Source organism: Zingiber officinale, chromosome 10A (assembly GCF_018446385.1).
Source record: "Zingiber officinale cultivar Zhangliang chromosome 10A, Zo_v1.1, whole genome shotgun sequence".
Classification (NCBI taxonomy): domain Eukaryota; kingdom Viridiplantae; phylum Streptophyta; class Magnoliopsida; order Zingiberales; family Zingiberaceae; genus Zingiber; species Zingiber officinale.
The window spans coordinates 99,265,778-99,283,980 of NC_056004.1; the positions used below are offsets into that span (position 1 = coordinate 99,265,778).

At 41.3% G+C, this 18,203-nt stretch overlaps 1 protein-coding gene across 1 annotated transcript in view; it reads left to right on the forward strand.

The window, feature by feature from the left end:
* The first annotated feature begins 3,408 nt into the window (after nucleotides 1-3,408).
* The window catches only part of LOC122026842 (dynactin subunit 1-like), a 37,328-nt gene continuing 22,533 nt past the window's right edge, over nucleotides 3,409-18,203 (forward strand). The window contains exons 1-3 of the mRNA XM_042585549.1: nucleotides 3,409-3,688; nucleotides 3,842-3,939; nucleotides 4,061-4,240. Coding sequence (XP_042441483.1) covers nucleotides 3,409-3,688; nucleotides 3,842-3,939; nucleotides 4,061-4,240 — 558 coding nt within the window. The remainder of the gene's footprint in view (nucleotides 3,689-3,841; nucleotides 3,940-4,060; nucleotides 4,241-18,203) is intronic.

Consider the following 18,203-nt stretch of genomic DNA (forward strand, 5'->3'; position numbering starts at 1 on the left):
GGCATGTCCCGACCGATATTAGCCTACCTCCTTTGAGGTATATGCTGATCGATGTGGGTCTACCTCCTTGGAGGCGTATCCCGACTGATATTGGTCTTCTCTCCTAAGAGTATGTCTCGATCGATGTTGGCCTACCTCCTTTGAGGCATGTCCCGACCGATATTAGCCTACCTACTTCGAAGTATATCCCGGACGATATTAGCCTTCTCTTCTAAGAGTATGTCTCAATCGATATTGGCCTACCTCCTTTGAGGCATGTCCCGGCCGATATTAGCCTACCTCCTTTGAGGTATATGCTGATCGATGTGGGTCTACCTCCTTGGAGGCGTATCCTGACCGATATTGGTCTTCTCTCCTAAGAGTATGTCTCGATCGATGTTGGTCTACCTCCTTTGAGGCATGTCCCGGCCGATATTAGCCTACCTCCTTCGAGGTATATCCCGGACGATATTAGCCTATCTCCTTTAGGGCATATCCCAGCCGAGATTAGCCTACCTCCTTCGAGGTATATCCCGACCGATATTAGACTACCTCCTTCAAGGTATATCCCGGACGATATTAGCCTATCTCCTTTAGGGCATATCCCGACCGAGATTAGCCTACCTCCTTCGAGGTATATCCCGGCCGATATTAGCCTACCTCCTTCGAGGTATATCCCGGCCTATATTGGCCTATCTTCTTGGTTTGATTACCTCCTTTCCTTTCCTTATCGGGGACCCATGAAACCTAACCCATATCACTAGCCTTCCCTTCAAGTCTAGTCGAAGGAGGTGTAGACGACTGACTAGACACAAGTCTGATTTTATCTTTTTCTACCCGTGACTCTGCCCCAGATATTGAAATGACCTCACAGATTTTGTGTACGACTATCTGATGAAACTAAGCATGGTGATCTCGTGAACCTCAGTACAGTGATTCCTTAAGTCTTTTGATCCTTTAAATAACGTTACAACTTTCTCTTCGTTCACCACCCATCTCAGTTCTTTTCCTTCCTTGCTAACTTTCCTTGCTAAGGTTATGGTCTTGGATCCTCCTCTTTGGAGGCAACTTTTGTCGGACAAGGTGAGATCTATATATGAGTTTATTGGGATTTTTGCTCCTACTACCTCTAGGGTTCAAGGGATTGTCTTAAGAGATGAAGCTTCACAGTCCAGACTTTTCATCCAAAGATACCGATGCTTTGAAGGACTTAAGAAACTTTAGAGAGATTTTCATTACTCATAGAGGGGCAACCAAATAACCCATGGATGTTGTGTGAAGGGCACAACACATGTTACCCTTGGGCTATGCTTGGTTGCTCTAGTTGCAGAACTCCAGGGCTTGAGAGGGGAAGTAGCTTTTACATTTACTTTTCCATCATGGTCTCAATAGATCTTTCTCCTTCTCCCTGCCCTTGAGTCTTTTTGCTTTGTTGCTTTCTTCGTCCCAGGCAAAATATTGCCACTTATGCGCCTTGACAAGCCTGGGCGAAGGAAGATATTTCCATCTCTGCTCCATGGTAAGTTTGAATCCAGTGGGATTGAAATTTTCTAAGCGTTTCAAGAGCTTATGTTTGTAAATTTTGTTATCTATCTGAGGTTTACTGTTCGGAGGGGAAATGTAATGTTATGTACTTGATCAGATTCTAAGTGTAAAAATTAACTTTTGTATTGAATTAAATGATTCTATTGAATCCTTCTGTAATTTACAAGAATAAATGTGATGTAGTATTCATTACCCCTCTGTATATCCTATGTGTCATTTATTACGGCTGAGGCTATCTTAACTGTTGGAATACTTCTATATTATAGCTAATGTTATACCAGCCAATATTGTTTCGTTGATTGAAATCAATATTATACTTATCTAGCATAACCAAAGTTATACCGGCCAATACAAAATTATTTTGATCAATGCTAGTTTGCATTTTATAAGGATGTTAATTTAAAATCTGTTATTCACTTAAATCTCCATCCTTAAATATTTTTGTCCTTAGCCTGAGCTTAGTCAAAAGTTCAGTATTTTTCACTTTATTATGCCCAGTTAATTACGTCTGCTTTCAAAGCTTCCTAGTTGGTGATTGGCTCTTCTTCGGGTGAGAGAATGTTAGAAGCGTACCCCGAGGTGTTACCTACCCCAGCGTGATCTGATCTGTCAATTCCAATATAATGATGGTATGACACATACTTTTTCTGGCCGCCATGTCACACAGGCCTTTGCCTTTTTCTCGTGATCCTCAGCGTCTGCTAAGATAAAAGTGTTTTGATTTGACGACGGTTGTGTGCTTTTCAAACCCTAAACCCTTCATCTCCTTTTAAAATTTGTCCCTTCTTCTCTCTTCTCTAGAGTTCTTTTCTTGCTGCAGTCTTCAACCAAACCCCGTGCTCACCGTTTCTCGACGATCTTCTTTCTTGTTTTCAGTAAGTAATCTATTGTCTCACTAATCTATACTCTTGTCCATGGCTGAGGAAGCGATTGCTCCTTGGTACGTTCACATGTCTTCTTCTTTTGATAAAAATGCTAGGCTAACCATCCGTCGTCAGTATGAAATTCCCCGGGAGTACGACATCATAATCCCGAAACCGGGTGATCGTCCCCATCATCCCCCTACTAATTGCGTGACCTTTTTCAAGGATCAATTGATAGGAGGTTTAAGGTTCCCATTCCTCCTTTCTTGATTGAAATAAGCCAGTATTTTGATATTCCTTTGCAACAATTTGCCCCCAACGCATTTCGTTATCTATGTGGTACTTACATGCTGTTTCGCTTGCGGGATATTCCTCCTACTCCTCAAAATTTCTTCATGTTCTCTTATCCCAAGTGTTCGAAATCTGGTGTTTTCTTGTTTCATTCACGGACTAAAATGGTTCTTTTTGAGGACATGCCTTCATCCCTCAAAGCCTGGAAATCCCATTTTTTCTTTCTGAAGTTTCCAAGACCCATTCCTTGGTCTTATGCCTGGAAATGCTTCTTGCTTCCCTTGCCCGATGTCAAGGAGTTTCATCTTCATCCTTCCTTTCCTGTTTACCGTGAGAAGTTATTAAACCACTGACTTTCTATTCCCAAGTGGCTGAGAGTCGATCTCCTATACCTATTTGGCTTAAGTCTCGTCAAACCTGATACTCGAGTTCCTTTAGGTAACACCTTATTTCTCTCTTCTTATTTTTAACTAACTAAACTATTTTTCTTTTCTATGTAGTGGATAGCTTCTATGATGCTTTGATTGACGAAGAACTACGTCTGGAAGAGGATGCAATTCGTGCCAAAGAAGCCGAACTTCTGGCTGCTATTATTCCTCCTCCTTCAATCGAGGAGCTGGCTCCTTTAGCGGAGGCACCCAGTTCTTTGGGGGTTCTTGAAACTCTTGAGGCTCCTGAAGGTCCTTCTACGGAGATCCTTGCTATTTCTCTACCCACCGTTACTTCCCTAATGGCTACTGCTACTTCTTCATTTGCTCCTCTTCCCCTCATTGAACTCACATCTTCCGGTAGCCCCAATAAATCAATGGCTAAACTTGTTACCGGCAAACGTCCGGGTCGTAAACTTACCAGAATCCCTCCATCCAAAAGGAGGCTTGTCCTTCCGGCTGATGAACAGGTTTCAGAAGGTTTCGTTCCTGCTGATCCTCCTTCTGATGAACCCACGTTGGCTGAACTCTACCCTTCTCTCATTTTTCCTGCTTCACCTTTCTCTAATGCCAGCGCTTCTGGTGATGTCTCTTTCACTTTTCCTCTATCTATTCCAACTTCTGGGTCTTTACCTTCCTTACCTTCTTCTTATTTAGTCTTTGCTCCTCCATCCATTCCTACTTCCTCCTTCTCCGCTGGTTCTTCTACTATCCCTGTACTCCTCATATTGCTAGGCGGTTCCTTCGCCGATGCTTGGGATAAAATTCGTCCCATTTTTGAAGAACTCAATACTCCTGAAGCAATTGACCGTTTCTCCCATAAGGAGAATCAGGTATATCTACTAACGTCTACTCTCTATTTCTTAGCAATTATCTTATGACCTTTTATCATATTTCCAGCGGTGGATAGAAAACATGGGTTTATCTTGACTGATGCACAATTTATATAACGAGAACAAGAAACTAAAATATGAGAATGATCAGTTGAGACAACAGGTTACTGAGTTATCTTCTACCGTGTTTTCTGCTGCTGCCAAGAAGCAACTTGAAGCTCAGATTGAAAGTCTTCAAGCAAAATTCAAATCGACTACGGATCTCAACCAAGAATTAACTTCCAAAATTGGCAAGCTAAAGGTTGGTTATGAAGTAGAATTGGTTGAAAAACTCAAAGCCCTGCAGCTGAAGGAAGATGAAATAACTTCCTTGAACACCTCCCTTGATTCAATTAAAGCCAAGGTTTCTGTCAAAGAGGATGAACTGAAGACTTCCCAAACGACTTTGGTGGTTTACAAAGAGAACGAAGATAATCGTTACAAGGACCGGGCCACCGCCATGATTGAATCTCCCGAATTCAATAGGCCGATCGTGAAGTCCATCTTATCATCTTTTACTGCGGGAGCCAAAGGGGCGATTGAACAATTATGGGAGGAAAGCTACTTATCTCATGACCCTCCTCCTAATTTCCTAAATCATCGCAGACTCATAGAGAACAAACCTCCTGATCTATACCCTCAGCTGACTTTAGTTTGACTTAAATTCAAATTCTTGTAACAAAAGGGAATCAAAACTCTGTGATGATAATCTGACAAACTTATGTAACGCTGATTAAACCCTTTTCATTGTAAATTTCACTCTTTCTCACGACAGTCATCTATTTTAAATATGTCAAATGTTCTTTGGCGGGTCATCCTACAACCTCACCTAACAGATGTTTTAGATTGTGTTGGTGCGGGAAGCATCCGACGATCGAACCTATATTTTGATTATGTCAAAGGGTTCAAAGTTAAGTGTTTTGGTTTCTAATATGTTGAACAAGTTTTTAGGAAAGTCCTAAGTGGTACTTAGGCATAAGTCCTAGCTGCGGTTAGGCAAATGGAAAATCCTAGGGGGTGGTAACCCTAGGTCCTAGGGGGCGGTAACCCTAGGTGGAGAAAAGTCCTAGCTGCGGTTAGGCAAAGGGAAAACCCTAGGGGGTGGTAAACCTAGGTCATAGGGGGTGGTAACCCTATGCGGAAAGTCTTGGCAGGTCGATGACTTCAGGCAAAAGTCCTAGGGGGTGGCAACCCTAGGTGGAAAGTCCCGGTGTCGCGAACCAGGTGAAAGACTGGACTAGCCGGGAAGCGGATGTCCAGCAGAAAGTCCAGAAGCGTCGAGTACTGAGAAAAAGTCCAATCGATCTGGAGGATCGCACTGGCAGCAGGTAAATCTCCTGAGTGGAGTAGGTGAGGACGCGTTCCCCGTAGAGGGAACAGTAGGCGTCAGATCGACCTAGGATTTCCGGTCGGAAATCCGAAGTCAGACCCGGACAGTCCAGAAACTGTCATAAATATTCTTTATTATTCATACTATTATTTTGTGCTAACTTTGTGTTGCAGGATGTTGTTTGGGACTAACATGTCTTGCAGGTACAAAATAACGAAGATTTGCCTCGGATGAACAGTGTCCGAGGCGCCTCCATGGAGTTTGGAGGCGCCTCGGGTGCAAAAGCTGACCTGGCTGCGAAGCTTCAATGGAGGCGCCTTCATGAGGGTATAAGGCGCCTTGAGCAGGGGATAAGGCGCCTTAAAGGGATGAAGTTCGACTAGATCAGATTTGATCCACGCGGAAGACTCGGCAGCATGGAGGCACCTTGAACAACCTTCAAGGCGCCTTGAACACCCTTTAGAAGGGGGTTTCGACCAGCACTTCAGATCATCAAGTTCCAGGCTTTCTGTCTTCAACGTGCTGCTAACAAAGTCATTCCGAATTGCTGCTGCAATATTTCGACGACTCGGAGCTCCATTTTCTTCTTTCTTAAGTTGTCGGTACAAAGTTATTTTAATACTTTCGTTGTAATTTGTAATTCTTATCGAGCTTATAGTTGTTGCCCACCGGAAGCGATCAAGGATTGCGGGCCTTCGAGTAGGAGTCGCCTTAGGCTCCGAACGAAGTAAATAGCTTGTCTTTCTGTGTGTTTGTTTACTTTCCGCTGTGTGTTTTAACTCCGATAGTTTCACGATTCCGATAAATGTACAATTTAGCCGCGAGCGCTATTCACCCCCCCTCTAGCGCGGTCTCGATCCAACAATTGGTATCAGAGCGGGGTCGCTTTGAACTGGTGTAACCACCATTCAAGCATTTTTCGTGGCTTTGTCATTTTTCAAATGCTAAGTTTTGCTGAAAATGCTAAGTATTTTCCAAAGCATTCTCAAAATTTCATCAAAACAATTTTTTTTTGAAAAACTAAGTTTTTAAGGTTAAATACTTAACAAAACTACTATCTTCATAAGTTTAGCTAAGTCTTTGATAAAAGTATTTTAAAAAATAAAAATCTTAGTTAAACTGAGTCTTGATCAAATTTTTTTTTCTAAACTCCCTCTTTAAAAACTAAGAATTTAAAGTGTTGTGATATCACAAAAATTTGCTTAGTTACTTGTTAAAGACAAAAATAACCTTATCGCAGCTAAAAGTATCTCTCAAACTAAAGGAAATGGAAATATTAAGATTAAGTATGCTTGCACTTTAGGGCTCTGATACCTGATCAACACCAATTAGATAATTTGATTGCTATTTAACTTGACTCATGCTTGGACTTAAGGACCAACTGAATAAATAATCTAAATTAAAATTTTAGCTACTCTCTCTCTTCAACCTAAAAACTAACAAGTTCTTTTTCAAAAATAAGTATGATTTTATTCAAAATTAAGCTAAGTCCCTTTTCACTTAAGCTATATTTTCAAAATTCAATGTTTGCAAAAGGCTTAGCTAAGTGATTCATAGAGCAAAGGGGGAGAGAGAAAAGTTACATAGACTATTTTTCTCTTTTCCTAGGTTTCTTTTTGATTTATGTCAAAGGGGGAGAGAGAAAAGTTAAGTAAAGAGTAAACTTAAATATAATAAAAGGGAAAGCATAAAGTTTTTTTTATGTTCATGTTTAAGTTTCTGTACTTACTGTCTTATTTTTTACTTAACTTTGAACTGTTTGCCATAATCAAAAAGGGGGAGATTGTTGGTGCGGGAAGCATCCGACGATCGAACCTATATTTTGATTATGTCAAAGGGTTCAAAGTTAAGGTGTTTTGATTTCTAATATGTTGAACAAGTTTGCAGGAAAGTCCTAAGTGGTACTTAGGCATAAGTCCTAGTTGCGGTTAGGCAAATGGAAAATCCTAGGGGGTGGTAACCCTAGGTCCTAGGGGGCGGTAACCCTAGGTGGAGAAAAGTCCTAGCCGCGGTTAGGCAAAGGGAAAACCCTAGGGGGTGGTAACCCTAGGTCATATGAGGTGGTAACTCTATGCGGAAAGTCTTGGCAGGTCGATGGCTTCAGGCAAAAGCCCTAGGGGGTGGCAACCCTAGGTGGAAAGTCCTGATGTCGCGAACCAGGTGAAAGACTGGACTAGCCGGGAAGCGGATGTCCAACAGAAAGTCCGGAAGCATCAAGTGCTGAGCAAAAGTCCAGTCGATCTGGAGGATCGCACTGGCAGCAGGTAAATCTCCTGAGTGGAGTAGGTGAGGACGCGCTCCCCGTAGAGGGAACAGTAGGCGTCGGATCGAGTTAGGATTTCCGGTCGGAAATCCGAAGTCAGACCCGGACAGTCCAGAAACTGTCATAAACATTCTTTATTATTCATACTGTTATTTTGTGCTAACTTTTTGTTGCAGGATGTTGTTTGGGACTAACATGTCTTGCAGGTACAAAATAACGAAGATTTGCCTCGGATGAACAGTGTCCGAGGCGCCTCCATGGAGCTTGGAGGCACCTCGGGTGCAAAAGCTGACCTGGCTGCGAAGCTTCAATGGAGGCGCCTTCATGAGGGTATAAGCCACCTTGGAAGGCGCCTTGAGCGGGGGATAAGGCACCTTAAAGGGATGAAGTTCGACCATATCAGATTTGATCCACGCGGAAGACTCGGCAGCATGGAGGCGCCTTGAACAGCCTTCAAGGCGCCTTGAACACCCTTTATAAGGGGGTTTCGACCAGCACTTCAGATCATCAAGTTCCAGGCTTTCTGTCTTCAACGTGCTGCTAATAAAGTCATTCCGAATTGCTGCTGCAACATTCCGACGACCCGGAGCTCCATTTTCTTCTTTCTTAAGTTGTCGGTACAAAGTTATTTTAATACTTTCGTTGTAATTTGTAATTCTTATCGAGTTTATAGTTGTTGCCCACCGGAAGCGATCAAGGATCGCGGGCCTTCGAGTAGGAGTCGCCTTAGGCTCCGAACGAAGTAAATAGCTTGTCTTTCTGTGTGTTTGTTTACTTTCCGCTGCGTGTTTTAACTCCGATAGTTTCACGATTCCGATAAACGTACAATTTAGCCGCGAGCGCTATTCACCCCCCCTCTAGCGCGGTCTCGATCCAATAGATTGTTCCCTCATGACCGGAAGGTATATATCAAGGTTGATAAATACCGCCTGATATTTTATAGATTAGTTATATCTTGCCCGATTTAGCACAGTTCTATCATGATATTCCGCATATTGGTCGATTTATTTTACTTGATTGATTTACACTTATATCTTCATATGTCATTTTATGTATTAGTCAAGTCTCATATGGTTTTGTCAGAGTGTATATTTTTTTAACTTATTGTGATAAGCTTTTGGTCGATACATTTGGGTGATATTTGTCTCGGCCAATCTATCAGAACCGCCCGATTCATATCTATGGACCTCATCCGGTATCCTCTAACCAAGTCTCGTCTGTTAACTAATATCTGGTGCTCAACTTTTGTCTTATTTTATTACACCAATACCCTAAACTTATGATTACTGGACTAATTTTTCTCTATATTCGTCAATCTTTCTTAAGAATTGTTTCTAGGGAAACTTCACACATTTTTTGAGGAAAATTACTTAACTTTACCTTTTTCTCTTGATTTTATCCTTTAATACTATTACTCATTTATGACGATTGTGATTCTAAGTACCTTTTATTTTCTTCTTTCCTTCTGCTGTTTCTGTTTGGGGGTTTTAGCATATGGTCAGAAGAAAAACAAGGGTTTACGAAGTTTTCTTCCGCTTTCCTCCATATCTCTTCTTCTTCCTTGATTCCTCTTTCTTTTATCGTCTCTCTATGGCAACTTCTCCTCCTGCATGGTTTCTCTCGTGTGTTTCCAACCTTATAGATACAGAAGAAGTGGACTTACAGGCGACCTATGGTTTTCCTTCTTATATAATCCGTCTCGCTCCTCATGAGGGTCCGCATCTTCCTCCTTTAGGGTGTATATCTATCTTTCAAGACTAAGTCCTACAAGGTTTTCGATTTTCTCTTCACCCTTTTTTCTGTAATGTTAGCCTTTATTTTAATATTCCACTCAACCAGTTTGTTCCTCAATCCTTTTCTATTCTCATGGGTTTTATTAGGGTATCTAAACTGTTAGATTTTCCCTTGTCCCCTAGTCTTTTTCATCACTTCTTCATTCCTCGTCGAGTAGATGTCGGTGTTTTTAAATTCCAATCTCGTCCCAAGGCTATTTTGTTCAACCGAATTCCTCCTCAGGGGGAATGGTATCACAAATTTTTCTATATGCGTCTCCCTTCTCCCCCTCCGTTTCCTATCCAATGGATACATGATTTACCTCCACTTCCTAGCACCCATGATCTTCTCAACGATCCCTTTGTTGCTTCTGCCCTACCTAAACTGAGAGGAGCAAAATTCAGCTTGCCGCATCTAATTGTGGAGGGTTTAATGTTTCCTTTCGAGATAAGCAATATTGACACCCCTTTGGATGAATCTTTTGGTATGTATAAACATCTCGGTCCATATTTACTGATTAATACATCTTTTTTATGACGGTGTTCAATTCCTGGGTTTCAGTTGATGTTCTTCTTCCAGCCTTTATGTACAAGAATCCTGCTATGACTAAGTCCTTTGTCAATAATCTTGGAGAAGAATGGTTACGCGACCGCCGATCTAATCTTAATTTTTCCACCTTGGGTTTATTATCTGTAGAAGAACGACGGGCAGAGGCTATCGCAGCCATGGAAGAGGAAGAAGAAGAGCCTTTTGTTGCCTTAGTTAAAAAGCCAAATCTTACTGAGGCTTCTCCCTTTAGTGATTTCTTTGGTACCTTCGTGCAAGCTCCTCTTGTTCCGGCACCCATTTCTCTTGAGAGAGGTAAGGCACCGATAACTCCTACCCATATTATCTCCAATCTTTCTCTTAGGTTGATGAGACCCGGTCTACTTATCCCTTCTTCTTCTATTATTTCAGCTCCTTCTGCTTCTGCTTCTGAGATGGCCATTATCCCTTCTGTGTCTTCTGTACCTCGTGCATTGGCTTTGCCTCCTTTGGCTTCTGGGCCTCGAGCAAAACGGACACCTTGCCAGAGATCTTCTCCCAGTGCCATTCCCTCAACTGTTAGTGTTTCCATAACTGAATCAACTTCTCCTACACTATCACCTTCTATTCCATCTAGTTCTTCCTCTGCTTCTCTTATTTCTACTATTCCTTTTCCTTCTATTGCATCTTCTTCTTCTCTACCTCTTTCTTCCTCCATTCCTCGTCCTTTATTTAAACAGGCTGCGGGTTTACCTTCTCAATTGGGACAATCCTCTGATCCACCTATCTATGGTTCTTTGCAACTACAAGGTCTATTAGCCGAGTCTTGGCTACAAGGTTACGAACAACTAAGAGGCCTTAGTCTTCCGCCTCGAGCTGATCGCCATAGTCGTCAGACAGTGACTGTAAGTATTTCTAGTTATATGTTATCAACTTTGTACCTTCATCTTTAACTTACATCATCCTTTTGTTTAGTTTCTTGCCTCAAGTCTGCATATCGACCAGCTACTTACGGCTAAGGACCATGAGAACAATAAATTAAAAGCTCAACTAGAAGCATTGAAGGCTACTTCACCTTCTTCTAATAGCGACTTGGCTCAGTTGCAAGAGAAAGTAGCCTTACAAAATCAACAATTGGGGACCTTGAAACAGGAATTGGAGGAGTCCCAGCAATTATTGAAAGATAAAGAGCTTGCAAGAAGAACTCTAGAATTACAAGTGGATCGACTACATTCTGATCTTCGACTGGAAATTGCTCTAAAGGAGAAAGCTCTTTCCGATGCATCTCATAAAAGTCTTATTTTAGAGAAAGTAGAGAAGCTTCATAATGCCTATCTTTCTGACCAACCTCAAGACCTAGCCTCTCATGATTTCATTATCCTACAGGAACAAGAACAAAGGAAAGCTCAAGATGTTGAATTATCACTGCTCCAGAAGGAATTGGACCAGCTTAAATCAGAAAAGGATGCTTTAAAAGATCAAAACACAAAACTACAAGCTGACTTTCAAAGCTATAAGGAGCAAGAGAAGAGTTGATGGGAAGAGTGGCGTCTGGCTTATTTAAAGTCTTTAGCGTTTGCCTAAGAATTTGTCCGTAGGATAGTGGGTGCTTTAAATCATTCTGTATCGAGAGTTCTTCGACAATTAAGAGAGAGTGGCTATCTACCCAAGGAACCTCCCCCTTCTTTCATAAGTCGTCGCATGCTTAATGAAGAACTACCCGCCGATTTAAAAGGTCCTTTTCTAGATGTATAAAAAGATCATTCATGAAAGACTTATAATAGAAAAACTGGTAATGAAAAGAAGTGTAATTAAAGCTTGGTAATTAAGTACTTGCGATGTATAGGAAATTTTTGATACTTACTTGTTTCTTTATTATGCTGATTTGGGAATACCCCTTTTGAAATGCTTTCGAGCATTAAGTATAAACTTTATTCGAGAATTCCTTGCTCATCTTTTGAAGTTAAGCCTCGTCTTGATGAATCCTTCTGCAGATAACATCTGGTGTGCTTCATATTTCCAAAAGAATGCATAATCCCAAGTGATTTTTAGATAAAGAACTGTATTAAACTCCTGAGTTCCGAGCTAAATATAATATTTCGGATGATTTTATATGAATATTTTCATATGGATGGGCTTCCAGATAGAAAATGCGCCATATGCATAGAATCCCCCTTTTAATCTAGTATAAAATGCCAACCGATCTTGTGAATAAATCTATATAGCTCTGTATTCATCATGCCAATATAATCCCAGTTAGTTATGCTCTGAAGTCTCCGGTTCTTCCCATGAAGACCCGTTCGAGTTACTTCATGCGATTTCCCGATCAACTACGTTTGGTGATAGTTTAAAGTCTCCGGTTCCTCCCATGAAGACCCGTCCGAGTTACTTCATGAGATTTCCCGATCGACTATGTTCTATGATAGTTTAAAGTCTCCGGTTCCTCCCATGAAGACCCGTCCGAGTTACTTCATGAGATTTCCCGATCGACTATGTTCTGTGATAGTTTAAAGTCTCCGGTTCCTCCCATGAAGACCCGTCCGAGTTACTTCATGAGATTTCCCGATCGACTATGTTCTATGATAGTTTAAAGTCTCTGGTTCCTCCCATGAAGACCCGTCCGAGTTACTTCATGAGATTTCCCGATTGACTATGTTCTGTGATAGTTTAAAGTCTCCGGTTCCTTCCATGAAGACCCGTCTGAGTTACTTCATGAGATTTCCCGATCGACTAGGTTCTGTGATGGTTTAAAGTCTCCGGTTCCTCCCATGAAGACCCGTCCGAGTTACTTCATGAGATTTCTTGACTGACTATGTTTTATTGAAAAATCATGATTTCACTGACCTTATGATAATTAAAATTTCTGGCCTCTTCAGGGGAGGGGGAAGGCCGAATAAGTCTTCAAGATTCCCCACTGTTGATTGCTCGAACATAGATTATAAAAGTTCTGCCAATACTGGTCAATCTATATGAGCCACCTTTATTTTTGTGGCGGTATTCGCCTTGTATTGCATTTATTGAAAGAAATGGAGTACGTAAACTGTGAGAATACTTGTCTTCTTTTCATTGGAAACTTACTTCAGATAATTATGGTTTGTTCGCTTTGACATATTTTTAAGTAGCATGATCTTTGTTAAATCCGATAGGGTTGTAAATGATTTGCACTCCAGGGACGTTCCAGAATTCTTTCTCCAGCATCTTGGAGATAATATGAGCCTGATGCAAGCTTTTCCACTACTTTGTAGGGACCACCCCATTGTGGTGCCAACTTACTAACATCCCTGACGGGCTTAATACGTTTCCACACTAAATCTCCTACTTGGAAAAATCTGGGGATGACTCTCTTGTTATAATTTTGTCTCATTCTTTGTCCATACGATACGAGACAAGCAGCAGCTTTATCTCTAATTTCTTCTATCAAGTCCAGCTCCATGAGTCGCCGACCTTAATTGTCTGCATCATATAACTGCCTTCTATCAGATTCTATTCTCACTTCAATGGGAATTATTGCTTCTCCTCCATAAACTAATTGAAAGGGAGTGATTCCTGTAGCTTCTCGAGGTGTAGTACGATATGCCCAAAGAACGCTGGGTAACTCATCTACCCAGCTACCTTCAACATGATCCAGTTTGGTTTTTAAACCTCTTATAATTTCTCTATTGGTTACTTCCACTTGACCATTACTTTGTGGATAAGCTACAGAGGTAAAGGCTTGAGTAATACCATAACTCTCGCACCAAGCTAGAATTCTATCCCCTTGAAATTACCTTCCATTATCAGAGACTAATTTATGAGGAATGCAAATCTACATATAATATTTTTCCACATAAATTTAATAACTGCATCTTCAGTAATCCGGGCAAGTGGTTCTACTTCTACCCATTTGGAAAAATAATCTACTGCTACCAATAAAAATCTTCTTTGTGCAGCCGTCATAGGAAAGGGACCCACTATGTCCATGCCCCACTGATCAAAAGGACATGAGACTACAGAGGTTTTCAACAATTGTGTGGGATGATGCGAAATATTTTGATGTTTCTGGCAAGACATGCAAGTTCTTACCAATTTGTTGGCGTCTTCGTGTAGAGTAGGCCAAAAATATCCTGCTAATAAGATTTTTCAGGCCAAAGATCTCCCCCCTATATGACTACCACATGAACCTTGATGGACTTCCTGTAGGATAAACTGTATATCTTCTGTACCAATACACTTGAGCAAAGGTCTAGAAAAAGCTCTTTTATATAACTGCTCTCCTACCATAGTGTATTGAGAAGCTCTCTTCTTAAATACCCTTGCCTGTTTTGTATTACTGGGAAGAATACCTTGCTGTAAATACAATATGATTTGAGCCCTCCAGTCACCTTGAATTTCTACTTCAGCCTGTCTTTCAATACAGGATATTAACAGAGTTTGTTCTACGGGCCGATCTAGACTCCATGGTACTATAGCAGAGGCCAGCTTAGCCAATTCATCCGCTACCTGATTTTCAGATCAAGGAATCTTTTGTATATTTACTTCTTGGAACTGAGATTTCAACTTATCAAACGCTTCAGCATATAACCGGAGTCTGTCATTATTAATTTCATAATTGCCTGACAGTTGTTCGGCTGCTAACTGAGAATCCGAATAGATGAGAACTCGAGCTGCCCTATATGCCGAGCGGCCTACAATCCTGCTATCAGGGGTTCATATTCTGCTTCATTGTTAGTAGCTCTATAATTCAATCTGATAGAGAGTTGAAGTCTGTCTTACCTTGGAGATATAAGAAGAACGCCAATTCCACTACCTTGTCTAGTGGAGGAGCCATCTACATAAACTTTCCAAATGTTTTCTTCCTCAGGGCCTTGAACTTCTATAATGAAGTCTGCCAGAACTTGTGCTTTGATGGCTGATCGAGGTTGATATTGGATGTCATATTCTCCAAGTTCAGTTGTCCATTTGATCAACCGACCTGATGCCTCTGGGTTGAGTAACACCCGTCCAAGAGTACTGTTGGTTAATACAATAATTTCATGCGCTAAGAAATATGGGCGCAGCCTTCGAGCGGTCAAGACTAGTGCATAAGCCAACTTTTCTAGTGTAGTATATCTACACTCAGCTCCTTTTAATAAATGGTTAGAAAAATATACAGGTTGTTGCTCTTTTCCTTCTTGTCTGACTAATACAGAGCCTACAGCGTTTTCATTAGCCGACAAATATACCCAAAGAGTCTCTCCTACTATAGGCTTAGCTAATACAGGGAGAATAGACAAATAATCTTTCAATTCTTGGAAAGTCTTATCACATTCCTCATTCCACTAAAATTTATTGGCTTTTCTGAGTATTTTAAAGAAATGAAAACTACGATCGGCCGACCTGGAAATAAACCTAGACAAGGCTGTAATCCGGCCGGTCAATCTTTGAGCTTCTCTCATGTTACGCGGCGGTTCCATGTTCTAAAGTGCCTTGACCTTGCTCGGGTTGGCTTCTATCCCCCGTTCGGACACCATATATCCCAGGAATTTTCCTCCTTTCGCGCCGAATAAACATTTGCTCGGATTTAACTTGAGAGCATATTGCCTCAATGTCTTGCAGGTCTGCTCTACATCCCTGCACAGATCAGCAGCTTGAAGAGATTTAATTAAGATATCATCAACATATACTTCCATATTTCTACCAATCTGCTTCTGGAAGACTTTATTCATAAGCCTTTGATAAGTTGCTCCTGCATTTTTTAGTCCGAAGGGCATAACATTATAACAATAAGTACCTTTAGATGTTATAAAACTAACCTTTTCTTGGTCTTCTTTAGCTAAGGGAACCTGATGATAGCCTTCATAAGCGTCTAACATAGAGATGTATTCGCATCCAGCAGTGGAGTCCACCAATTGATCGATTTTGGGTAATGGATAATAATCTTTTGGGCAAGCCTTGTTGAGATCCCGGAAATCAATGCACACCCGCCATTTGTTTCCCGGCTTAGAGACTAACACCACATTAGCTAGCCAGCTAGGGAATTGTACCTCCCTGATATAACCAGCCTCCATGAGTTTAGTTTTTTCTTCTTTGATGATTTGGTTATGTTCCGCGCTAAAATTCCTCTTTCTTTGCATGACCGGGCAAGCATCTGGTAAGACATGTAAGGCATACTCCATGATTGTAGGAGAAACGCCCGAGACTTCTTTGGGCGTCCAAGCAAATACATCATTATTCTTTCTCAAGCACTGTACTAGTTCGGCTTTCAAAGTGGGATCAAGGTTAGCCGCAATATATGTAGTAGCTTTAGGTTGACCGGTCTGGATCTGAACTTCTTCCTTTTCTTCATAAACCAAAACAGACTGCTTTTCTTGAATGACATTAACTTCCATTCTTTGAATCTTTCGAGCAGTGTAGCTTTAGCCCGAACTATCTCTACATAACATTTTCGGGCTGTCTTCTGATCACCTCGCACCTCCCCAATTTGGTCATCCACAGGAAATTTAATTTTCTGACAAAAAGTAGAAACGACGGCCCTAAACTCATTCAAGGCAGGTCGACCCAATATCACATTATAAGAGGATGGAGCGTCTACTACCATGAATTAAGATCTCCTTGTTCTCATCAGAGGCTCCTCTCCTAAAGATATGACCAACTTTATTTGACCCATCGGTTGAACTTCATTGCCTGTGAATCCATATAGAGGTGTGACCATCTGCTGAAGTTCACTCGGATCAATTTGTAGTTGATCGAAAGCCTTCTTGAATATAATATTAATAGAACTGCCCGTGTCTATGAAGGTACGAGAAATGGTGTAGTTGGCTATCACGACTTTGATAATTAGGGCATCGTCATGGGGTATTTCCACCCCCTCAAGATCTCTAGGCCCAAAACTTATTTCGGGACCGGCCGCTCGCTCCATGCTACATCCTACGGCATGAATTTCCAGTCTTCGAGCATGTGCTTTCCTGGCTCTATTAGAATCCCCATCAGTGGACCCACCCGCAATCATATTAATATTGTCCCGAGCGGCATTACTCCTGTTTTCTTCCTGCCTGGTCATCACAGTTTCAGAAGGTGCTTTTTCTGACACTTGGCTTGTACCTGCCGGGACTGGCAGTGCATCCTGCCGAGGCTCGACCGGACGATATTCTAATTTGAGTGGGCTCTATTGCCTGGGGTACTGCTGCAGATAATAGTTTTGCCTCTGATATCGTTCCCTATTAGCTCGTTTATTTCTTAAAACAAAACAGTCCTCAGTATGATGACTGCTGGTTTTATGGTAAGTGCACCATCTTCTTGGTGCCTCTGGCTCTATCTCCGCATGTTGTACAGCTTGTAGATGATATTCTGGTTGACGGTGAGGTGGATGAGTTGCCCTAGGCCCTCTTGGTGGAGGAACAGTGGCCGGAGCTTTCTCCTTAACCTGGATAGGAGAAGAGGTAACACCCTCCTTCCTACGAGCAGCTTGAGCTTCTTCCACATTAATGAATTCGGTAGCACGCTCAATTAATGAATCAAAATTAGCAGGAGGATTTCTTACTTAATCTTTAAAGAAACCGTTATCATTTAAACCTTGAGAGAAAGCGCTTACTAATATTTCAGTGGTAGCATTAGGTATATCAATAGCTACCTGATTGAACCTTTTGATGTATGCTCAGATGGACTCTTTGGATGCTTGCTTAATTGAGAATAGACTCCAAGGAGTCTTATGATATCTCTTGTTGCTGGAAAAATGGTGTAGAAAAACTTTCTTGAAGTCTTTAAATTTATGAATAGACTTCTCTGGCAATCTCTTGAACCAGTGCTGTGCGGCTCCTCCGAGGGTAGTAAGAAACATCCGACACTTCACCTCGTCAGAGAATTATTGTAATAATGCTACGTTCTCAAATTTTAACAGATAATCTTCTGGATCTGTTGTTCCAGTGTATGTTGGTTGCTACTCGGAAAACCTATAGGTTCCACTGTACAAAATTTTTGTACAAAGGTCTGAACCTTTTCCTAGCTACCATGTGTTCTTTTAAATTAAATTTTGGATCGCCTGCGGAACTTTACACGTTTGATCCAAAACTTAATCTATTTGTTCTTTTAGGTTTTGACTTGGATCTCCTGCGGAACTTAACACGTTTGACCCAAGTCTCCTTAAGTTATTAATTCCATTAAATATTAATTTCCATAAAAGGTTCCCAGTACTGACGTGGCGAGGCACATGGCCTTCTTGGATATGGGAGCAACCACCACCGACTAGACAAAACCTTTAATATAAAGCTAATATTTAATTTCCTAAAATAACTTTAGGTTAACCAAAGAGAACAATCAAATCACAAGGAAAAGAAAGAAACAAAAGAACACAACTTCGAAAAACCATATTCGAAACAC